Genomic DNA, 25788 nt, shown 5'->3' with positions numbered 1-25788 from the left:
ATTTAAGCCAACCCCCACGGAAACTAGCCGTTACACTGCTTTTTCTGTCCGTTCTGCACACTCTGCGCAGCCTGACAATATGACCGTTGGTGGGTTGGAGTCGACTCGCGCGATCAGGAGTCGACTCGGCTGTAGCGGGAGTCGACTCAAGCTTTTCCGGAGTCGACTCGGCAACTGTTCCAAATTTGAATTAAAGTTGCCGTCACGACTGGGAGTCGACTCGTCTTGACTCGGAGTCGACTCGCCAACTTCTGGAGCTGACCTGGCAATTTTGGAGTCGGCTCATCCACAGAAGTCCGTGGATCCAATTTTGAATTTTGTCCACTCGAGTCGACTCGACTGTCCTTGGAGTCGACTCGAATCTCAGAGCCCGAACTTCCGATCCTCTGTCTTTTGGCTCATCCAGTCTTGGAGTCGACTCGAACTTCCTTGGAGTCGACTCGGCTCTCAGTTTCCGAAAGTTGGTCTTCTGCCTTTTGACGTGAAGCTTGTCTTGGAGTCGACTCGAGCTGTCTGGGAGTCGACTCGAATCTCAGAGGCAGTAACATGGTTTTCTGTCTGTCGATGGTCGCGGAGTCTCGGAGTCGACTCGTGCAATGCGGGAGTCGACTCGAATCTCAGAGTCCCAAAAATGCTCTCTGACTTTTTCCTTGTGTTCCGCTGAGAGTCGACTCATGCTTTCTTTGGAGTCGACCTGCCAACCATCGGAGTCGACTCGCGTTCCACTGGAGTCGACTCGAATCTCAGACCCGAAAAACTGCTTTCTGACTTTTCTTTGTGTACTGAATTTCAAGGGCGTCAAGCCTTTGGTTACCCTCGGAATCCATGAAAAATTTTTTTTAGTAGATTCAGAACAATCCTTCAAAGGTATTCAAACGGCAAAACTACTTCTGAATGGTCAACACCCACAAGGTTCCCTCACGTAACTCTTCCCTCTTTTACCACTCGGAAATGGCAATTTGAAGAAGGTTGATTGACTTACTTGTAGGGGACTTCAGATAAATGGCGCTACCTTCAAGATGTTCTTCTTGAAGAAGATATCTCAATGAAAGCACCAAATTGGTGGGGACCAAGTGTCGGTCATGCACTTCCCACACCAAGGGTTCCCTCTTAGCTTCTTGGCGTTGGCCAAATCAAGGTGTGCCGCCTTGACCGAATGTAGATAGCGCCAGCCAAAGGGAAATTCGGCACTTTGCTCCTCCAAACTCCAAGTATGCTCGGCTATGGATGGAGTCTTGCACTCCTCTTCGGAATCTAAAGCTTTGTTGGCCGATGAAGACAACTCATATGAGAATGCACAGGCATCAAAGGCAACTTTGATACAAAGTGAAAAGGAAATACAAATATCTAAGGAGGGTTTGATGGTTCCCTGCCTTAGCCAATTCCAAGGGGGGTTGATGTACCCTGCCTTGGCCCAAGTCCCTTAGGACCGAAATTAGGCAATATGCCTACCCAAGCCTAATGGCCGAATGCACTTTACAAGTGGCTAACTAAACAATGTCCAAAAGTCCCTCCCCCTACTCAATTCGGATCTATTTGTAGACCCCCTACAATGGCATGCATTGGCTTCCTTTTGGCTGGCTGTTAGTATGTTGTGGCAACTCCTTTGGAACTTCCATTGCATAGCTTGCTGTCTTGGTTCGATTGCCATTTGGTTGCTGCCTTTGGTTTGGCTGCTTGCTTGTCTTGGCGGTGGTTACTGGCGGTTTCTTGCTGTTGTTGGCAATGGCCTGCAGTTATGGCTGTCGGTGGTTTCTTGCTGTTGGCCAAGCTCTGGCTACTGCAGAGGCCTTGGTTTGGCTGGAGTTGGCTGTTGGCACTCTTCTGTGCTTGCCTCTGCAGAGAGTTGATCTTGCTGTTATGGTCCGGCGCACTGGCTTTGCCCGTGCCGCGCGCGGTCTGGTGGGCTGCGCGTTGGCATGGGCAAGCCAGGCGCTGCTCTTGTTTTCCTTCGCCTGACCTCTTGGTCTGTGGTTTGATCCTTTGGTTGCTTTGGCTCTGTCGGCCTGGCCGCTAGGCGCCTGGGCGCTGGGCGTCTGGTCGCTGGGCGCCTGGCCGCTGGCCGGTTGCTGAGTGTTGGCTCCCGCGCGCGCATGGGCTCGGTCGGTTGGTGGTTGGCGCGCTCGGGCGGTTGCCTTCTGTGGCGCATGGCATGCGCGCGCGCTGGCCCTGGATGCCACGCGCCTGCGCGTGCCGTCGGTTGCCTCCCGTTGCTTCTGGCGCGTGCGTGCGCCGGTCTTGGGCGCCAAGGGCCCGCGCGCTGGCGGTTGCCGGCCGTTGCTCCTGGCCCGTGCGCGCGTTGGTCTTTGGCGCCATGGGCCCGTGCGCACGGCGCCCCTTTGGCGCCATGGGCCCGTGCGCACGGTGCCCCTTTGGCGTGCATCGGCGGTTGCCGCCCGTTGGTTGCCCCTTGCCCGCGCGTCTGCTGTGCTTTGGCGCGCATGGCCCGTTACTGTCCGTTGGCTGTCTTTGGCTTGCGCGTGCCTTGGCTTGTGCTGGGCTTGCCTTGGCCGCGCCTGTGCCTGTCCGGTTATCGGTGGCCTGTTGGTGTGCGCGCGCAATGGTTTGGACCGAAAGCATCCATTCCTTGCGCGCGGCTGGAAATTTGGCTTGGCCCTCCCGGCCAATCGGTTTGCCTTGCGCTTGGTCCTTGTGGCCTGTTGGTTGTCTCGGTTGCAGTGGCGCCCCAGCCGAAGGTCTGCGGCCTTGGGCGCGCCTCTGCTGTGCCCTGTCGGTGTTGCCAATGGCCCAGCCTTTGCTTGCCAAGGCTGGCCGAACCTCGGTTGTGCCCCAAGGAATGATAGAAGGCCACTAGGCGGAATGAGCCTTGCTCTTGCTCCGCCTTGGCCTTCATGATTTAGCTGATTTGGTGAGGTGAATTAGAGGGAACCTCACCACCCGGCTACTAGCGGTTCAAGAGCGGTCCTACACCACAAGTCCAAGCAGTGACCAGAGTAGTAAGCTCCGGTCCACAATTTAATCGTCGCCGCAGCGATTCGAATTTGGAACCTTGTGGTTAGAATTGCTGCCCAGTACCACTAGGCTACCACCTTGGTGGCAGCAGCAGGACTTCTCCAGCGAGAAAGAGCTCTGCAAGAGCATCAATCCCGACGAGGCCGTGGCCTACGGAGCGGCGGTCCAGGCCGCAATTCTAAACGGGGAGGCCAACGAGAAGGTGCAGGACCTGCTCCTCCTCGCCGTCACCCCGCTTAGCCTCGGTATCGAGACCGCCGGCGTGGTGATGATCCCGTCCTCATCCCGAGGAACACCACCATCCCCACCAAGAAGGAGCAGATCTTCTCCACCTAATCGGACAACCAGCTCGGCATCCTCATCCAGGTCTACGAGGGCGAGCGGGCGAGGACTCGAGACAACAACTTGCTCGGCAAATTCGAGCTCACCAGAATTCCTCCGGCTCCGAGGGGTGTGCCGCAGATCAATGTCTGCTTCGACATCACGCCAATGGCATCCTGAACGTGTCGGCCAAGGATAAGACTGCCGGAGTGAAGAACAAGATCACGATCACCAATGACAAGGGGAGGCTGAGCAAGGAGGAGATAGAGAAGATGGTGAAGGACGCGGAGGATGAGGAGATTAAGAGGAAGGTGGAGGCGAAGAATGCCTTGGAGAACTCCGCCCACAATATGAGGAATACGGTGAGGGATGACAAGATAAAGGCCACGTTGTCCGAGGGGGAAAGGCAGAAGATAGAGAAGGTGGTGGACGAGACGATTACATGGTTGGAGGGGAATCAGCTGGCGGAGGCGGACGAGTTGGAGCACGAGCTTGAGCAATTGGAGGAGGTCTGCAACCCGATCGTAGCCAGGATGTATCAGGAGGGTGGTGGAGTGATGCGGCGGCGGGGGCGGGCGTGGGGGGGAGTGGGGACGCGATGGGGAAGGAAAAGGGTGCGCTAGATTGGGTGAGGGCACGGCTGAATTGGGTGTGGGCTTGGCTAGCTTGGGTGAGGAGAAAAAATGAAAAAATGTTCTATCTTCATTAGAACTCTCCAATGATGGTGTGAGAATTGGGAAAGGATATGTTGGCGTGAGAATGAGGAAGGAGTCCTACCCTACTAAAACTCTCAAATAAGAAGGCATGAGAAGGGATGAAGGAGTCTCATATGTGCTGAATTTGGCCTCCTGCATTGACGCCTTCGTAGAGTCCCAACTACAGTGGACTTGGGTCGCTGTGCTGGCGCCCCTGGAGGGTCTCAACCTGAATAAAACTGGGTTGTTGGCTGCCGCACTGAAGAGTCCCCATTGGGCTGAAACTCCGCTGCTGCATTAGCGCACTTGGGTTGCTATATTGACGCCTTTGGAAAGCCCCAAGTGCCGTATAACCCAGCTGCTGGTTGGCGCCCCTTGAAATGTCCTCGTAGCCCGGATGTATCAGGAGAGTGGTGGAGCACGGCGGGGGCCAGGATGAACGGTGGCCGATATGGAAACAATGGCGGCTCTACTAGAACAGGGGCTGGGCCCAAGATAGAGGAGGTGGACTGATGAGTTTGTTTGTATGGATCCATGGGTTTGAAAGTCCAAGATAGAGAAGGTGGAATGTTGAGTTTTGTTTGGATCCATGGGTTTGGGCCTTACGGTGTTTGGATCCTTTCCTTTTTCTTTTTTTTTTTAACTTTTCTGCACCATGGTCGAGAGAATAAAGGTGTATCCGTATGGTTATTTCCTGCCAATACCTGTCCGGAGAACGCTTCTACTTTAAAAGAATATCTTATTTATTTATTTATTTTCACTTTCTATGGACTGTAATAATTTCAGAATATAATATTTCCATCCCTAAATTGTGTTAATCAAAAATAGTGGCGTCGATAATTCGATCTAATTATGGGTAGTGTTAACTATACTGAAGCAAATTTTATATGGAGTTAGTAGGTTCTATTAGATGGTAGACATTTTCTATACCTGAATGCGATCTAGTAATCTTTTTTCACGACGTCGACCATTATATCGTACCTTACCCTGCATAGATCTTAAAGCATTTCAAATTTTTTTTATTTATCCATCTGCATGGATCTTGAAGCGTTTAATGGTAGACTCATGCTAAGGAAGATGAATCCTGCTTTTGTGCAAAAGATGCAACCTCTGTCCATTTTGAAGTGCCAACAGTTTCCTTTTTCCTCTTTTCGGTTTGCAGAGCAGCACTTCATGTTGGCTGATGGCTTCTTAGGCTTGCTTATACCAGGCTAGGTGATGTAGCACCAGTGCGGGGGAAGAGGAGAAGAAGGAAGAACAAGAGAAGGAGAAAGAAGAAGAGGTTGTAGAGACGCAGGAAGAATAGAGAAGGAGAGGAGAAGAAGAGAAGAAAGAACGTAGGGAAAAGAAATTCTTAATCATTCATTAAACCCTAATCATGAAAATAGTTCCCTATATATAGGGCCCAAAAACACAACTTGCATAAACCCCCCTTACACAGAAATAAATCCTAATGAACCCACAAATAACACAAATAAGCCCTAAAATGCAAATAAGCCCAGAAATAAAATAAACCACAAATAAACCCTAGAATGCAAATAAGCCCAAAAATAAAATAATAAAATAAATATGCAAATAAACGAGTCTGGCTCAATCCGGGGGCTCAGGATCATCTGGATGAAGGGCTCTGATGTCCCCATCAACTCCTCCCGGGTGAGAAAAACTCGACCCCGTCGAGTACAGGTCTGGCCGGCTGTCGTACTGCTCCAGAAGATCGGGGTCAATGCGCTGCAACTGTGCTTTGGAAATCCACGTCACATCAGACTTTGGTCGACCTTTCCACCGAACAAGGTAACGTTGGTAACCACCGTTCCTGCTTGAAATAACCTGCTCATCCAATATATGTTCTATTTGTTCTCTGCGTGCATGAAATTTGGGAGGTGGTGGCTCAACAGCAGGTAATAGGGCAGGGTATCCAACATAGGCAGGTATATCAATAAAGGGGTCAGAAGGCAGGAATATTATCTTTTTGTATGGGACTAAATCTTCAATATTAAATGTCGCACTAATCCCATAGTCATCAGGAAGATCCACAACATATGCATTCGAACTGGTTTTCTTTAAGATTTTGAACTGTTCTGCACTACAAATTTGCAATTTCTTAAACGTTTCCGAAGAAAGTCGTTCAAACCTAATTCTTATCATGATGTAATCTCTTTCACTTAACTCATTATAACGTCTGTGTAAATCAGCAAAGGATTTATATTTTAAGTTATTAAAGTGACTACAATTGCTGATTTCTCGATGCAATGAATGTGGATGTAATACAATTGATTGTGCAGACTCAAAGACTCTATACTGATGAGACATGAAAAACAGGTCTATGGGTTGCCTAAGTTTGTAATCATGCACTACTTCGAATGGACTCATACCTATGGACTTGTTAACCGAACTATTACATGCAAACTCAACTGTCGGTAACATTAAATTCCAGGTTCTAACATATGCATTCGGTCTGAGCCTATGATGTAGAAGGTTGGGCAGAGATGCTCCGGGAACTAGATCGATTGCGCGTTGGATATCATGCATTGGAGAAAGTGCATCCGGAAGATCATCAGGGAGTGCATCATGAAACTCCTCTAGAAGGGAAACTACTACCGGGGAATGTTCAAGGTTGGACTCCGCATGGGTAACTTTAGCTACAAGTGCCAATTCAGATGATTGGCTCTCAATATCTGTCACTACCTCTTCCACAGTTGTGATGTGAAGTGGCTTGGTTGTACTTAGATCACTAGTCTCCCTTTGGGAATCATTTTGGACAAAGTCTAATTCTGTAGGTTCGTCTTCAAAGTCTTCTTCATAGTCTTCTATATTTGGTTCATAGACTTCTTCGACATATTCGGCCTCTTGGTTCCTAACTTCTGGTTCAGTAATCGGGTAGGTCTTAGTGGAACATTGGGGCGCTATATAGCCGAGTTGTTGACACCTAGAGTATTGGGTTTGGTGCCTAGGAGAGTAGGGAAGGACTACAGGTGGTGCGACCAAACCGATTTTAGGTTGGGCTGTAACAGGGGTTGGCGATTTAGGGGTCCTAGAATGTTGCATGAGCTCACGGATCTCTTGTCTGAATTCTTTGTATCCAGCCCGTATGGCAACGATCTGTTCTAAGATAGACCTCAAAATGTCGGAATTCATGGTAGCTACAGGGGTTTTAGGTTGATTGAGATAGTACTCCATATCACTACAGGTTGGCATGCAATGATGACACTGGGTGATGATGTGAAATACAGTGTCACTAATGAAACCCTAATAACTATGATGTAGGACCAAATTTGATGCAGGACAACCTACTAATGCAATCTATTATGATTTCAGAAATCAGCAAGTCTTCACAATAATAGCTTAAATTTAAATGTTGCTGATTTTTACTTCGGTTATTCAGAATTAAGGATTAAGATTATTCAATTTAAGAAATTAGATTGCAATCAAGTAGTACAGTTGTTCTGATCCTAAATCAATATGATCGAATAATGTTGAGAAACGTCCTGTTACTAGGGTATGCTAATTTAATGTCAAGATTTAAAGGGTAATAGGACGGGTTCGGAAGTGAGAGGTTCAATGTTCTGAATTATAACAGCAATATAAGTTTTCAAAATGTGGCTATCATGCAAGAGAACTAGAACATAATTTAATGAACAAGCCAGAAAAAGTAGAAACCTATCACCTGTGGCGGATGCAGTCAACCAGAATCGTCTGCTCGTGGAGTCTCGGACACGAAGTTGGCGCCGGGCAGAGCTAGCTGGAGTTATGGACCTGCATCTACAGCACAAGGCTTCCGGGGCTGTTGAAATGGGCTGAAGAACAATCTGGTTTGGGCCTGAGATCGGACCTGCAGCCGCTTGGGCTTGGGCCGCGCTCAATTGATGGCGCACGGGCTTGGGCCAGTACAGAAGCAAGAGCGGCTGGGGCCTTGGTTCGTGCGGGAAAGATGGATGGCCAAGGGTGAGAGCAGATGAGGGAGGCGACGGTGATGGCCAAGGGGGAGAGCAGTTGAGGGAGGCGACGGTTGGGATGGCGGCCGAAGTCGGGGAGGGGCTGTGGTGGTGCTCGGGGTGGCGGTGGCGAGGATGGCGTGGGTCCGGTGTCGTTCACAGGAGACGTCCTCGGGTCGCAGTGAAGGCGGACACGGCGGCGGCGGCGGACGAGGCTCGGTGGAGACGGAGCCCGGCGGAGGTGGCGCAACAGAGATGGAGCGGCAGAGAGAAGGCTGCCGCGAAAGATGAGCGGCGGCAGACTCGGCGAGGCGGCGGAAATGGGGTTGGCACGACGGCGGCGAGGAGGACAGGCGGAGCGGCTGGTGGTGGCGCTTCAGGCGGAGCTCGGCGACGGCGGCGAAGGGGTGGCACGACGGCGGCGAGGAGGAAAGGCGGAGCGGCCAGAGGCAGCGCTGCAGACGGAGCTCGGCGACGGCGGCGAAGGGGACGGTGGAAACCCTAGGGTTTCCTTTTCGGCAGAACAGAGGTTGGTTTTTTTTTTTTTTTTTTTGAGGGGAAACACGTGCAGGTCACGTGATCCGACTTTTTTTTTTTTTTTTTTTTGAGACACGTGAGATCACGTGTGTTGTTATAACCTTGGATCCGGTCGGATTCGGGTTGTCGGGCGTGAACCGCTCCGATAACCCGTTAGTTCCTCACGTGCAAGGCACGTGTATTTTTTTTTTTTTTTTTTTTTTTGGAATGGATCCGGGATAGCAGAGAAACGGGTAACGGGTTTGGATCTTACCCGTTAGGTTTGTTTTCTTCAACCTCCCGATGGTTTCGGGAGAAGGCTCCGATCTTCACGGCGATGGCGGTGGCCGGGGCTCTGGGACCTATGGCGGCGGGCGGGGCCGGTCACGGGCTCCGGCCGGCGGCGCTTCCAGTGACGCGTCGGCAGTCACGGCTGCGGCTCCGTGACCTGCAGCGGGGGATGGCTGGTGTTCCCGGGTTTGCCACGGGTCGGCCGTGGGCGGCGCGGGCGAGCTGGTGGCGCTGCTGACGTTGTGCGCGGGGTGAAGGCGGCCGTGGGCGCGACGGGTGGTGGGATTTGGCTCCTCCGACGGTGGGCTCGGGCCTTCACTGGGCAGCGGCGGCGACTGATGGATCAAGTCAGAGACACGCGAAGGAGAGTCTGGTGCAGGGGCTGTGGCTCTTTCTTCTCTCTCGGCTGCAGAACTTTTTTTTTTTTTTTTTTTTTTTTGCTCTGGTGAAGACACAGACCGAGAGAGAGGAGGGGTCGGATGCGGATGGCTGTCGATCTGGGCCTTCACAGACTCGGCAGTGATCCTTTTTTTTTTTTTCTTTGGTGAGCGGACTGACGGAGGGAAGGGGTCTGTTCTTGTTGTTGATGGTAACCGAGGGAAAGAAAAACTGTTGACGGATCGGGGCTTTGGCAATAGAAGCAAAACCGGTTGCTCTGATACCAAGTTGATGCAGCACCAGTGCGGGGAAGAGAAGAAGAAGGAAGAACAAGAGAGGAAGAAGGAAGAAGAGGTTCTAGAGACACAGGAAGAAGAGAAGGGGAGGAGGAGGAGGAAGAATAAGATCTGGGGGAAAAGAAATTCTTAATCATTCATTAAACTCTAATCATGAAAATAGTTCCCTATATATAGGGCCCAAATACACAACTTGCATAAACCCCCCTTACACAGAAATAAATCCTAATGAACCCACAAATAACACAAATAAGCCCTAAAATGCAAATAAGCCCAGAAATAAAATAAACCACAAATAAACCCTAGAATGCAAATAAGCCCAAAAATAAAATAATAAAATAAATATGCAAATAAACGAGTCTGGCTCAATCCGGGGGCTCAGGATCATCTGGATGAAGGGCTCTGATGTCCCCATCACTAGGCAGTCACTTGGGATTTGCACACTGGGGCCAACCTCATACATGGCCGACTAGTTTTATGTTTATTGCCCCGTTTAACAGATATTGCCTTGGCCGTGTCTAAGTTTGAAAATTTAACTGGGATCCATGTTTAATTTTATTTGAATGGGTTCTTTTGATCAAATGGATGATTATAACATATCCCGTGTTTTGCTACATTATATTAGGTTTGTGGTTCAATGTGTTCTTCCAAAGCAGTTAGGTGGAGCTCAAGCTAACATTTTAGACGTTGCAAATCTAAAGTAACGTTCAAAACATTAGATAAAACATCTTCAAGGAAGTCATCTTCGCAAATACGAGAGACATGCCTTATCACCGAAGTATTAGCTCAGTGAGGATACTTGGTGTTCTCTCTTCAAAGTTCTACTTCGACAAGGAATTTTTTAAGTCAAAATTCTTGGTTTTATCAAGTGCTGCCTTTTCTCTCTTGCCCTATGATAAGATTTGATGTGTTGATCCGTTAAGTTTATGTTGCTTCTTAAAGCAAACCAACCCAAAGGTCCATCTTAAACCAAGTGGGCTTGGGCCACAAAGCTCAACTCCGTCCAAAAAGGGTGGTCTGAAAAATTCCAGGCTAAACATGGGCATAGATCTGACCATAAAATTTCCCCTAGTTAAGCAAGTTGTTCAAGTAAAGCGAGTTAAATATAAAAAAATAGAGTTTTTAGTGTACATATTCTTCTAAATATTAAAATTTGTATGAATACCTTTCTAAAATTAATATTTACATGTATATCCTTATAAAATACTTGTTTTACTTGTATGCCCTTTATTTTTCTTTTTTCTTACATATGTGCTTGCACCAATGCGGTCAAAAACTAATAGTTTAAAATTAAAAATGACTAAAATATCTTTTTATGGGTAGATATGCACAAGAAAACATTTATAAGGGTATATATGTAAATAATATTTTGCGAGGGTATTAATGCAATTTCAAATTTTTAAGAGGGTTTACATGCGAAAAATTCTAATTTTATTTTTTTTTCTAATTCAGCCTATTTTAACACTCGGAACTGGATTTAAGCATATAGTGGTTCATTTCTTGCTCTTCTCTTGGAAAAACCGTAGATCTCTTTGATTATAGTCAAAGTATCTAGATAACCCAATTTTATCTCAATTTACCTATCTACATTTACGTATTGAATTATATAAAAACTACTTCAATTTATATGCATGAATATTAGAATTATAGGTATCATGGGCTCATGATTTATTTTTTCTTTATTTTGTAGAATAGAGTGCTAAGTTATGCATGGGCGGTTCAATGCATTCAGGGGCCTAAAGCAAACTCACCAAAAAGTTTTTTTTTAAAACATAATAATTTTTTTAATAAGTATAAAATACTTTAAAAATTTATTTAAAAAAATTCATCTAGCTTTTTGAGATGCAAAATTATTAATCAAACTTTTGTACTCAAGCTTCATTAAAAAACTATTTTCAATCGATAATATAGCTAATTCATTTAATCTTTTTTTGACATAGCTGGCCAAAAATAAGATTTTATCAACTTTAATTTTGAAAATTTTTTTCAGTAAAAGCAGCTTTACGGGTATTGTTAACAATATCCTGTAAGCAATGCATGCATTTGAAAAAGAATCTATTTTTTTTATAAAACTTAAAGTATCAATAAGGATACTAGTTTTTGTTTGTAAATTTTTTTAAAAAAACTTTTAACTCTGAAAACAGATCAAGACCATCAATATCAGAATAATTACTATGCTTTAAAAAAAATTTAAGATTAAGACAACACTTTTTCAAATCTTCTTCATTCAAAGATTTTAACTTTCTAAAATTAAATAAAAAATTAAAAACATCTTTATATATGGTAAATTGTTCAAACCTATTTTGAATTGAAGAAATAGCTTGATATCTTGAAGCCTTTTCTATCTTTAATTGTACTTCATATTAACTCATGGAGCCTTATATATATATATATATATATATATATATATATATATATATATATATATATATATATATATGTATATATATATATATATATAGTTTCGATCTCTCAGCAATAAATTATCAATCTAATTCATAATATAATATGATACTATTGCTTGGATATGCATCAAATGAAAGGAGACTGGCCCAACAAATATAAAGTTTGGTACTGATGATCATCATCTATGTGTGAATGATTGCATCATACCATTCAAAGCAGGTAAGAAGATAAGGCTCAAAAGTTTATTTTTTTATTTTTTACTTAATTTTTTATTTTCTCTCTCATTCAAGTTCTAGATCTATAGCCATGGCATTTGCACAACCATCGCAATCTAACATCAAGTACAAACTCCATCCACGCACATCACCATCCCATAATCCCAATCTATGGGCCATAGCACGTAGAACGAGCTGAAAACACCGGAGTCCACCTACTCTCCTTGTCGTTTTCCTAAAAAATATGCCATTAAAAGTGACTTTCCAACCAAAACCTACCACTTAGTCCACTCATCTCTCTCTCTCTCTCTCTCTCTCTCTCTCTCTCTCTCTCTCTCAAAACATCATTTCATTTCAAATATCTCAATTTTGAGCACATCCTGCTAAATCAGAAGAAAATAAGCAATATAACAGATAGGGAACACCTGCTAAACTCGTCCAAATGATATCCCCAGAGTATCATGCCACATATAAGGTGACCCAGTCCGCTGCTCTGTTCGCCTCTCGGTACACATGAACAATCTGAATAGCGGACACCAATCTGCGAATATCGTAGATCAACGGATTGCCATCTTCATACCTATCTATTCTCTATATCCAATCGATCACCGTAGCAGAGTCTCTCTCAATACACAATTTGTCGACACCCAAAACTCGTCTTGCATACATGATTCCCTCCCAAGCTACTCGTAGCTCCGCCCCTATAACCGTCAAACCTGGTGTACTCCGACCACCAGCAGCAATTAGCCTACCATCATGGTCCCTGACAACAAAGCCCACTCCACCGGATGCTCCATTCATCGCCATGCCACCATCAAAATTCACCTTAAGATAACCAGGGGGTGGGGGTACCCAAGAAAGAGAAGATAACCTGGACGCTGAGACAATGGAACAGGTACCCTAGGTATCCCTGACCAACCCAGGTGAAGTCGCTGATACCAGTAAGGATACCTCCACAGCCAGGGTTACGGCTCTGTCCATCACTAGCCTTGGGGGCAACCGTCTACTCTCAAACAGCCAGCCATTCCTATCTAACCATATATATAATAAGCCAGATATGCCACTACTACCCCCAACTCGTCTATGCTAGGCCTTCGAACGGAATCCCTCAAGAACCGTAACAAATCCTCCACTGACTCCCACCCAAGGGGTAGAGGCGCCGAATAACATATCCATATTTGTGCAGCCCTGGGGCAGTGAAGTAAAATATGGCATATGGACTCCTCGATGTCCGAACATACCTCGCAATGCTGAGCTATCCGCATCCCTCATCTGACCAGCATGCTCCTGGTCGGAAGACAGCTCCAGGCCACCTTCTAAAGAAAGAAGGCCACACGAGGATGCACTCTCATCCTCCATATCTAACCTGCATCAATCTGTCTGCCTAGTTCCCTGCCAATCCACGCATGAAGATCTCTGGCACGCACACTCAACCTGCCCGTCGGCTCCCAAATCAGTCTATCTGGCTCCTCCCGTGATGGTACTGGTAAGGCCATCACCCTTGCCGCCAACTGCTCCCCAAAAACCTTCCGTATCAAAGCCTCACCCCAACGTCCCTCTCCTGGGATAATCAAATCATTAACCTTGAGCCCCTGTAACCTGTCTGTGTCCACCATAGTCGGCAAGCGACTGATAGGTAACTCAATCACCCAACTATCCTCAAGGATATTAATAGATCCCCCATCGCCCATTGCCCATCTGATCGCATGAAGCACCACAGGGGCTCTGGTACACATCTCCCTCCATATGGGCGAGTGATGACGTCCTGTACGAGTATCAATCGATGGTCTGCCATACTTGGCCCTCATCAGGGAAGACTATATGCTATTTGGCTCCAACAGGACTCTAGCTGTATGTCGCATCACCAATGCCTCCCGTCTCACTAGAAGTGATGCCACCCTCAGACCGCCAAGCCTGATTGGCTGACATACCACCTTCCAGGCCATCAGGTGGATACCACCTCTATCCCCATGCCTCCCCCAAATAAAATCTTTGATGAGCCTCTCGAGTGACCTTAGCAGTGCCACTGGAAGGATAGAGTTGGACGGAGAGGAGGTATATTGGGATGGAGCTCAGAACTGACCTCACCAAAGTGACCCTGCCCATCATGGATAGAGAGTGCATTTGCCACCCCTCCAATCTGTGTCTGATACTAGTCTCATGGGAGGAGCAATCCCTACTGCATAGTCATCGTCCCGTGATCGGGATGCCCTGGTATCTTAGCCCACTCTCTTGCTGTCTAACTCTCAGGATCTCCATAATGGCTTCCTTCACCTGTGGTGTGGTCTTCGGGCTGAAATGGATCGTTAACTTCGCCAGGTTGACTTGTTATCCATAGGCGTCACAGTAAGCACGGAGGATTGACCTAATCACCTGGGTAGCCTGCCTGGTCGCCCGTGCCAAGAGCAGACTGTCATCCATAAATAGTAGGTGGGATATCGGCATGGTCCCCTGCACCTGCTTGTAGACCTCTAACCTCTAGGAGACCACCGCACAACGTAAAGCCCTGGATAGAGAGTCAGCACATATAATAAATAGCAAAGGGGATAAAGGGCAACCCTGGCGTAGCCTAACTATAGACTCGAAGAAGTGAGAGGTCGTCCCGTTTACCAATATGGCAAACGAGGGCCCCCTCACACATTCCATAATCTATCTGATCCATGTCTCATGGAAGCCAAAGCACCGAAGGGAATACTGAACAAACTCTCAGTTCATCCTGTCATATGCCCTCCCCATGTCAAGTTTAATCCTCATTAAACTTCTCCCTCTAAGGGCCCTGCCAAGATCAAACACGAACTCCTAGGCGATGAGAACATTATTAGAAGTACTCCGCCATGCCAAGTCCACTCACCTTGGCTAATTCATTGTTCACTCACCTTAGGTTACTTCTAGGGGTGGCAAAATATAACCCGATCCGTGTTCGACCTGCCATAAACATGTTTGGGTTTGGATGGTCCGCTTCATAATATTATATATAAATAATCTTGATGGGACATATCTCTGGGGGTTTTGTCATGTGTCCATTACCTGAAACATACTTGAGTGTCGTAATAATAGGCTCTGAGTTTTGTCGGACATGTCATAATGCCCTCTTTGTTGGCTGTATAAATTAGTTGACGTCCGATGGGGAACTTCTTTGGGGAACTTCAGATGCCTGATGTTCTTTATTATTATTATTATTTAAAAGCATGGCAGCAAATCGCCTGAGTTAACACCATATTGATGCCAAAATTCTGCTAGGAAGGGAAAAGCTCTTCGATATATAACTCAATTTTTTTTTATAAACAATAATAATAATAATAAAATATAAAGAAAAATATTAGAATAGTGTAGAATATTGTCTTATTTTGAACGGTCTTCACCTCGGCCTTCTCAGATCGACTTTCTCATCTCGGCCTTTGCATCTTGGTCATCTCATATCGATCTTCTTAGGTTGGCTTTTTCACCTCGGTCTTGTCAGCTCGGCTTTTGGAGCTTAGCCTTTGGAAGCTCGGCCTGTGGATTCTAACCTCAGGCTTGGAAGCTTGGCTACCTCGAATTTCTCGTTTTTTCCTTGAACTTGATTGCTCAGCTTGGGCTTCACCTTGGCCTTGATCTTTATCTCAGCCTTAGCCTTCAACTTAGCTTTCTCACCTCGGCCTTAGCAGGACACTATTTATATAGACGAGGAAGCATGGATCCATTACGATTGAATGCAGAAGTCAAGGAATGAGCCATAACTCCTTCTTCCATAATGATCTGATTAGGGAGAAAGAAACTTTTTCTCAACCCTCTAAACAGGAATCACTCAAAATAAAATTAGAAGAAGATAGAAGAATTACAAAAGTAGGGCTTAAGTTCTTTTTTCTTTTATTAAAGACCTAAAATCGAGATACACAATTCCAATTTATAATAGTAGTAAGGTCCTCCCTTGCATAATTTGGTTTGGATTCCTCTCATAGTCCTAATAGAATTATTTTCCCAAAAATAAATATGACTAATAGAAATAATTTAGCAAAAAAAAAAAATTCTATAGTAGGTTGATCTCGAATTCTATATCAACTTTGCCTTCTGTAGCTTTGCTTAATTCTTCACGAATTGAAAAATAATATCCAATCAAATTCTTGTCCAAAAAGAAAAAAATTCAATTTGACTAGTCTGTTTAGGGGTTCAAACGATGAAATTTTGGCTCGATTCAACCTCTTAGGGGTCGGCCAAAAGTTGTAAATCTCGAAAAGCTACCCAAGTTAAATTTTTTGTTATCTCCATCAGGCATCATATGACAAAGTTATAGCTTCCTGAAGTTTGACACGCGATTCAGCTTCTAGATGTCGTGGTTTTGCTTCTGGATTATGTCCAGGCCTTGCTTGTGGTGACCAAAGTGATCCATATCGACTTAAGGGATTCTCCTGAATAATATAACCCCCATTCTTATGGGCCATAAACATCCTTTCTAATATGACTCGGATTCGCCAAGCTTGAAAACTAGCCTAACAGCTTAGCCCGCCAAATAGGCGATGACACATGTCCCACAAAATTAGAGGCAATCAAATCGTCGAACGATCAGCATAATAATGGTGCAATCATTTATAGCTCAGTAGTATGACCAAAAGTTATAATATAGCTGACTAGATTAGCAGATAAAGAAAGCGTCTGATCTCAGTATGCTTGAAAAGAAATATCGTGATCACCCTAGCTCAACAGATAGGGAAAGAGCTCAACTACTTGTCCATGAATCGCGTGATCCTAACTACATAAATCCACACCTTCTCCTCTATAAATATCAGGCACGAGAACCCACCAGGTAAGAAAGGAAATCTAAATGCCACACCCTCATACTTTAATCTCTCTTTCATATCTCTTATTCCCTCTCAAAACTCTGCCTCACTTAAGTATCGGGGGGTCCCTAGCATTGTACAATGCTATAACGAACCTTGGATCATTTCTGTGATAGTAGATTAGCTCCAGCACTGTACAATTCTCCTCTAGCCCAACCGAGCAGAGCAGCTTCGCTCGTCTACTTGTCCACAAATGATGCCATTTGTTTGATGGTGAATTGTGTCATTACAGCGCACATGTGTGCGCGAATAAGTAAACCCCCTTGAGGGGGACGAGGCCACAGGCCGAAGGGGGGTAACGACCAATTCCCAGGTTGCTTGACTATAGTAGAGGCTTGGAGGACACCGATCGACCGATGGAGGGTCGTTGATTTGCATACAAAAAGAAGAGAAAAACTCGCCAGATTGCTTCCAGCCAAACCCTCCGATGCCTAAGTGAGAAAGGGTTTTAGAATGACAATAAGAAATAGAAAAGATAAGAGAAAAGATTAGAGTAGTGTAGCATATTGCCTTATTCTGGTCAGCTTGATTCTGATAGCCTTCTCTGATTAGCCTTCATCTTGGCCTTTTCAGGTCGGTCTTTCACCTCGGCCTTCTTACCTCGATCTTCTCAATCCGCCTTTTCACCTCGAAGAAAGAGAATTTCATAGGTGTAAGAGTTTAAGAAAAAGTTTTTGATGAGTTATCTTCAGTCATCAATATATACCGGCAGTAAAAAATAGAAGTCTGCGGGGAGAAAACAAAACATTTCAAAGGAGCTCGGCCTTTGGGAGCTTGGCCTTGGGCGTTCAACCTTTGGGAGCTTGGCCTTGGGAGATCAACCTTTGGGAGCTCGGCCTTGGGCTCCTTACGTTAGCCTCGAACCTGGCTGCTTGGTACTCGGGCTTCTCACCTTGGCCTCGGGATTGGTAGTTTGGTTGCAACCTTCACTTTAGCCTCAACCTTCACCTCGGCCTCAATAGATCACAGATTTGTTAACTTGCAAGAAAGAAGAGCAGAATAATGGATGAGGGTTTGAGAGCCTCTCACAATGAGAGCTTTGAGCTATAAGAGACTCCTTTGGGATCCCTTAACCCAGTTTATATAGACTAGGGAGTATAGATTCGTTATGATTGGAGGCGGAAATTTAGAGATGAGCCATAACTCTTTTCTTATGAGCCATAACCTCCTTCCCTATAAGGCATAGCCATCTTTCCCTTTCCAAATATTCTTAATTGCAGAGTTGTAATTACCTAGAATTCAAACTTTTTCAAATGTGCTTGGGACATGTCATCCCACGATAGGAATATCAATTTTAGACCATATTAGGTCACTAAGATGGAATAAAAAAAAAATTCTTAGGTCATATTTGGTGTCATTTTTTTTTCTTTTTGAAAAAAAAATACAAATCCCAATGAAGAAAATATGTTTATTTATCCCATTTCTATTTTTATTTTTTAAATAATTTTAATTATTTCTGAAAAAAAGTGGAAGTGAAAAATTCTTGCTTTCTTTTTTTTTAAAAAAAGTGGATTTACCCCCCTCTCATCCTCTTTTCTCAACCTCCCAATCTCTACATAGCCCTTCCACCTTATATAATATAATATATATATATATATATAAATACTAATAGTATATTAGAATATGTTATATAATATATATTATATAATATTATAAATATCATATAGTATATGTTTGAAAGTTGATTACATCACATATATTACAACATATGATAATATATTATATTATATTATGTATTGTATTATAATCTTAAAAATGCTATATAATAATTACTAACCAAATTATATTATATAATAATATACTTGAGAATATATTGAGAATATATATTTTTTTTTTTGTTAATCCTCATATTATTTTATTGGTATTATTTTGTAGGACAAATTTCAGCCTCATGTCGTGTGGCCATGAATCGTGCGCTACGCGGCCGTGCCGTGGCCGTGTACGAGATTTCTAAGACCAATCATCCAGAGTGTGGTTTGGACATGACCAAAGCATCGAGATATTTAAGCGTCTTTCTTGGCCTGAGAACAAGGCGTACGTTTTTGACCTGGGAATGGCCGCAAGAGAGGTAGGGAGCATGGTAGAGGTCGTGGAGTCCGGTTTTGGTGGTTCCAGGCGAGGAGACTCCAAAGCAGGAGATCTGGCTGTCCAATCTAGATCTATGGTTTGGTAGGCATCACACCGCCACCGTCTATGTCTACAGGCCCAACGGAGACCCGAACTTCTTCTCCGTGGAGGGCTTGAAGGCGGCCCTGGGCAAGGCGCTGGTCTCCTTCTACCCCATGGCCGGGAGACTCGTAGTGAACCGTGACGGCCGGCTTGAGATACAGTGCACGGGGGAGGGCGTCCTCTTTGTGGTGGCCCGATCCAATCTCACTCTCCTAGATTTCGAGGATTTTACACCATCAATGGACGTGAGGCCGTTATTGGTGCCACCAGTGGAGTCCGCCGAGCCTCCATGCATCTTGATCATGTTTCAAGTGAGCTCCGAAGAATCTCCTCTCACTCGTTTTCTTTGTGGTTTTGTTATGAAGATGCTTGGTATTTTAAATCTCGTTTACAGCCATCGCATCCTCTGTATTTCAAGATAGCAGCAGCAGATGCTGCAAAATGGTCGGTGGTCGATCTGAAACCAAATCGAAATTGTTGCAGGTAACATTTCTCAAGTGCGGCGGTGTGTGCTTGGGCGTCAACCTGCATCATTCCGCAGCCGACGGCCTCGGCGCACTCCACTTCATCAACACATGGTCTGACATTGCCCGAGGCGTTGGCCTGACAGCCCCTCCCTTCCTCGATCGCACCCTCCTCCGACCTCGGTGCCCTCCCACCGTCCTCTTCGACCATGTCGAGTACCTCTGCCAGCCATCAGACGATCCCTCAAAGGCGGTCGTCCCCCTTGCCGACCCTGTGCTCCTCAAAATATCCAGAGACCAGCTCGATTCCCTCAAGAACCGTCGCACCGGAAACAGACCAGGCCTCTCCACCTTCAGAGCGCTCGCGGCGCACGTGTGGCGGTGCGCGTGCAAGGCCCGGGAGCTTCCGAGCGTTCGGGAGACGCGGCTGTACATAAGCGCCGATGCTCGCAACCGCCTGAAGCCGCCGCTCCCGCTGACCTTCCTCGGCAATGCTGCCTTTAGGACGTCCGTGGTCGCGACGGTGGGCGAGGTCCTGTCTGATCCACTGGAGCATTTAGCCGAAAAGATCCATGACGCAACCGTTCGATCAAATGACGAGTTCGTTAGGTCCGTGATAGACCTTTTGGAGTCAGCCAAGATGACGCGTATGCTTCGAGCGGCGTGGGCGCTGCCGGGTACTAACCTATATGTTGTTAGCTGGCTGGGGATGCCGATCTACGGGGCCGACTTCGGCTGGGGGAAGCCTGCGTTCATGGGCCTGGCAAGACGGCGCTCGCCAAGTGGATTGGTGCACATTATGCGCAGCGCTGGAGACGACGGGGGGATTTCCGTGGTGGCGTCATTAGAGGCGGAGAACATGCCAAGGTTCAAGAAGTTGTTCTATGAGGAGTTGGACGGGGTGGAATCAGCTTAGCCATGCATGCTTTCAGTCTAGGAACTTTCTTATGTTCTCTTTATATTAGTTTATTTGCGTCTGGGAATGTGGAACTCGGCGAAGAGTTCACCTTAAATTATTTGAATCCTCTAGTTGCATGCATGTCGTTCCAATATCTATGCCTTTACATAGCCGTGGAATGAAACAATGTCCTGTATCTGTCTATGATGTGAGTGTGCTCATCATTCAGCTAATGAGGTCCTCTCTCACTCAATGCTATCGGTTACAAATTAACCAATCTCGCAACATCTAATTTATCGTATAAGACCAACTCCGGAGGAAATGCGTTGGTGAAAGAGTAATGCTTAAGTAAAAAGATGTTCTTTTTTATATAAAAAAAAAGGACTAGAGGGGGACAAATTAGACACAATCCGACATTGATAAAGATCCCAAGCCCGCAAATTTTGCCCAACGGAATGTGAGAAGGTGTATAATGAAAAATGGAGCTACCTTTGAAATTTTTACAGAGTGCTTAGTAAATCGCCACATTAGCCCATCGACAATTGACTCCGAAGCTCCCAAATTTTACGTGGTATAGCTCCGCCAGGGGTGTCGGTGAGCCAAGTCATGGTGGAACCTCATTTCAGCCCAATTGTAGTAAAAACCTGGGCGAGGTCCCAACCTAGATGTTCATACTAACCCAGGTAGACGTCAATACCTAATTTAGTTTACTTACCCAAAGAAGATCGTATCTAGTCCAAAAAGGAGTCTTGATTGACATACTCCTTGCAAAGAATCCCTCATTTAATATATGTTACGCAACCGGCCGCTGACAACTAGTTGCATTATGGGGAGCGTTTGGCAGCTCATAACTTCATAATACAAAGGCACGAGATCCAGGATATCCATCATGAATTATGGATGAGAATTTGATCTAGAGGTGGCAGTTGGATCGGCTCGAATATAAAACAGATCAAAAATTTACCAATTAGAACCTAACATGTTTACTAAACACATAAAAAATATAGATCCTAACCGTACCATTTAACCTATTGATCAAGTTAAATAGGTTAAATGGTTACCTATAGTCATCACTGATTTGATCTTATTTTTATTAAATCATTTGATGGCCCGATAGCATACTTGGCTGCTGATTTCCCATCAAGATTCCTAAAAACACAGATCATGCTTGAGATTAGGAATGCCAAATTCTGTACTTCTACAGATTACCATCTAAGGTCAAAACTTGGTGGGATGCTGGACCCTTTCGGACCATCAAATAGCTTCATATCATAAACAAGGGTTTTGTAGCCTTCGAGAACCCCATCGGCAGCATTAATATCTATCCATGCCAAATAAGACCAGCACGACAACGTCTACAATGGCGTGCAAACAATTTCTTCAAGTTAGAGCTTACCAAGCGGAGGCTACGAAGATGAAACTAGAAGGTGGTGGGCGACATCTTCAAATGTCTGGATGAGGTGGAAGCTTCCATCATTAATCTTCAAGAAAAGGAGGACATCGGTGGCGAGCTATCTAAAGTCGAGCTTGCTGATCTCCATCAAAAGCTGGCCACATATCACTCTCACCTACGACAATAGAAGGATTTTTGGCGATAGAAGTTCAGAGTCCAATGGTTCATGGAAGGGGATAGGAACACTAGATTCTTACCATCATAAGAAGGCAGAGGAACACGGTCAGATTTTTGAGAGATGAGATTGGGCAAAGAGTAGAGAACGATAGAAGGGTAAGATAGATTTTGTTCGACTTCTTCAGATCTAGGTGGACTGAGGTCAGCAACAGGAGGTGGTCACCCCTTTTCCGCCACCGGATGTTGAAGTTGGGACGGCAGAGAACACAAGCCTCATTGAGCTGATCTTAGAGAGTGAGGTGCAGGGTGTGCTTTGGTCTTTGGCGAAGAATGAGGCTCTGGGGCCTATCGGCTTTCAACCATTCTTCTTTAGGAGATGCTGGTGTATTATTCAGAGGGAGGTAGTGGAGGCAGTACAACTATTCTTCCATACGGCATCGATGTCGGATGCTTGAAAGGCAATCTAAATTACTTTTATTCCGAAGCACCAGGATGCGACAGAGCCCAGTTATTTTAGGTCGATCAGTCTTTGCACTACTCTATATAAGATAGTAGCGAAGATTATGATGGGTAGGATGAAGCCATTGCTCCCTAGACTCATCAGCTAGAAGCAAGGAGCTTTTGTGGGGAGCTAAAGAATTACTAACTATGTCATGATTGTCCAAAAGATGATGTGGAATTTGGAGTATGCCCCATGTCAGTGAAGCTGGATATGGAGAGAGCCTATGATAGAGTTCATTGAGACTTTCTTCAATTTTGCTCAAGAGCTTCAGCTTCCATGAGTCCTAGATTAGCTGGGTTATAGGCTGTGTGCAGAAAATGCCATCACCATTCTTCCACTCTACTATTGAACTACATCAAGGTTGCCCTTTGTCTCCTTACCAATTTATTATTTGTACCGATGTGTTATCCTGAGCCTTGCAGGCAGCGTGTTAGGAAGGGGCAATGGATTTCTACATGCAAGCTTCGGGGCCTGACCGATCTCCTATCTTCTCTTTGCAGACAACCATCTTCTTATGGCCAAGGAAAGGACGAGGGACACGATGGCTCTCAGATGCATTCTTAACGATTACTATGAGGCATCAAGTCAGAAGGTAAACATTCTTAAGTCAACCATCTGCTTCAGTCTAAAATCCAAGCTATGGGTGAAATAGGCCATCAGGGAGCTTCTTGACATGCGGGAGCATGAGGGGCCATAGAGTTACCTGGGCATCCCTATTATCGGGAGGAGGCTTCAGATGACGGAGTGCCTTGGTACGGTGCAGCATATTCATGAGCAACTGGAGGGCTGGAAATCTGCTTCATCATCTATAATAGGTAGGTTAACATTGGTGAGATCGATCCTTAGTTTAATGCTAGTCTATCTCATGTACAACACGGTTGTCTCAAAGACTGTGTTTGTGAGAATTGAGTAGATGCTTCAAAGCTTCATGTGGGGCTCGTACGGCGGCGGACATGGAGTGCACTTGCTAGCATAGGTACTATTTGCTATCTGGTCTAGGGAGAGGGGCTGGGTCTCCAGTCTCTGCTTACTAGAAGAGGCACTGATTGCTAGAAATGCTTCATGACTAGTCTTCAAGCCTCAGTGCCTTTAAAGTCAGGTGATGACAGCTCGGTATGGCCCAAAAACCACAGGCGGGGCTTTTCAGAGTAGTCGAAGATGCTCTTTCATGTGGAGGAAGATCTGTTGATATGTTTCTACTACTTTTGCTAACAGTAGTTGGCCAATTAGCGTAGCATGGACATTGTGGAGGACCCTTGGGTGGATACTCTTCCATTGAGGCTCTAGCCGACAATGGTTAATGTTGATGCCGTGGATGGTTTGCATTTAGTGATCTCCTCCGTCTTGAGGGAAAAAAGTGGGACTCCAGCCAGATTTGTCATCTATTTAGTGAACACCTTCTAAAGAGAGTGCATTCGCTAGTGGTTCCTCGATGTGCTGGCCCAGATGCGAGAGTCTGGGGCACATCTTATAGCCTTAGAGTTAGAGTGAGGAATATCTATAACCTTCTTTAGAGTGAGCAACATCAGGACTATGCCTGGATTTGGAAGTTTGGTTTTTACTTGAGGGTTGCCTTGTTCTTTTGGAATGTGACTAGGGGTTGGCTACGGACGAGGGCTGTCCTAAGCTGGAGTGGGATGAGCATCCCGACGCACTGCCTTAGATGTGAGGTAGAGAAGACCATGGATCACGTTCTGTTTCAGTGTGATCATGCTATGCAGGTGTGGAGGCTTATTGATGTCCCGCCGAATACCCTATGTCGGTCCGGCTCCTTTACTTAAGTACTTAGATGGCGGGCTGACACACCTCAAACCCAGTATATGGCTATCTGGGCAATTTATACTGTTTAATATATTTGGCTTGCTAGAAATGCCTGGATCTTTAGGGATAACAGTCCTACACCAGGGTTTGTCATGGAGAGGGCCTGAGTGCAAGTTGCAGAGATCACCTATGTAGGTCTATCGAATAGGCCATTGACGGCTCGGAACACCAGGGCCTCTACTTCTGCTCTTGTATGACCTTAGATGGTGTACATCACGTGGGAGCCTCCACCTTCGAGTTTTCTTAAGGTCAACTTCGATAGATATGTCTTGGATGGTGGCAGGAGGGGTGGTGCGGGATTCATAATTAGAAGCTTAGACTACAGAGTGGTGGCAGTCGGAGGATGCCCAAACTTTGATATCTCGGTCCCTAGGATGGAGCTGCAGGCAACCGGTGCTGGGTTATATCATGCTTGGCGTGTGTTGCTGACCAACGCAGTCATGCTGGAATGTGACTCGGCTACAGTGATCGGTTGGATCCAGAGGTCACTGGAGGCATTGGTGGTTGTCACCCCTTGCTCTGAAACATCTGGGGCATGATAAGTGGAGACATTACTTTCTGGGCCAAGCATGTTTATAGGAAAGCTAATAGAGCTACGGACTAAATGGCTCCTTTTGTGGCTAATCATTTTGGAGGTTCTCTAGACTAGTGAGGGGGAGCTACCTAGAGCACTTCGTGACTTATTATATTTTGACTTGTTTTGGATATATTCATACTAGAATTATATGAGTTGTCCGGTGCAGCAAAAAGATACTTGTAAATGCTCGACGTGAATTAAATTAAAATAATTATTGTAGTATTTCATTTGTCCATGAAGACATGATATTTTGATAAATCTTCAAATTTCTATAAATAGAAAATGTGACCGTTTTTAATAGATTAAAAAGGGGAGGTTAGAAGAAGACATGATATTTTGATAAATCTTCAAATTTCTATAAATAGAAAATATGACAATTTTTAATAGATTAAAAAGAGGAGGTTAATTTTTGTATTTTAAATGAACCATCCAGATATACTGAATGTGACTTAAAGCAAATTAAATATTATCAAATAACCCGATTGTATACATTTCCTATAACAAATTATGGAGAATGTGACTTAAAGCATATACCTCAAATGTATTTTGAGTGTGAAGATGATAAGTAGTAGAATATGAGTATGATCTATAAAATTAAGGATAAAAGTGGACCTGATAATATTCATCTGGATTCATTTTTGTATATGTATCTATTCAAATATGGGCATAAATTTAAGCATTCGAATAATATTCATACATGTATCTATATCCATCATAAAAAAATAGACATGAATATGAATACGGATAGAAACTATCCGATCCATATCCAAATATTTCATTCTATTTGTAATCCTATTTAACTTTATATAACACTCATGAATTTTTTAAAAACATATATGACCATATTCACATAAACTTGATTTACCATCTATTTAGTAATATCTTTAATTCTGTGGTATAAAATTTAATCAACCAACTTTATATCCGATTTAAAATTATCCAAATCT

The 25788-nt window shown here is 45.0% G+C and overlaps 1 protein-coding gene and 1 pseudogene across 2 annotated transcripts; both read left to right on the top strand.

Annotated features, from left to right (window-relative positions):
• Positions 1-1725: 1725 nt before the first annotated feature.
• Positions 1726-3917, top strand: LOC103707468 (heat shock 70 kDa protein 5-like). The gene is made up of 3 exons (XM_089928269.1): positions 1726-1923; positions 3062-3238; positions 3405-3917. The coding sequence occupies exons 1-3, from the start codon at positions 1726-1728 to the stop codon at positions 3915-3917; spliced, it is 888 nt and encodes a 295-aa protein (XP_089784395.1).
• A 14985-nt stretch (positions 3918-18902) lies between these two features.
• LOC103707445 (putrescine hydroxycinnamoyltransferase 1-like) lies at positions 18903-20644 on the top strand (annotated as a pseudogene). The gene is made up of 2 exons (XR_016399483.1): positions 18903-19320; positions 19493-20644. The product of XR_016399483.1 is annotated as a putrescine hydroxycinnamoyltransferase 1-like (transcript).
• Positions 20645-25788: the final 5144 nt, after the last annotated feature.

Source organism: Phoenix dactylifera, chromosome 2 (assembly GCF_051530095.1).
Source record: "Phoenix dactylifera cultivar Ajwa chromosome 2, Ajwa_hap1_PhDact_Kaust_v1.1, whole genome shotgun sequence".
NCBI lineage: Eukaryota > Viridiplantae > Streptophyta > Magnoliopsida > Arecales > Arecaceae > Phoenix > Phoenix dactylifera.
Note: the sequence above shows the minus strand (reverse complement) of the source record. Positions and strands in the feature narration are given on the sequence as shown.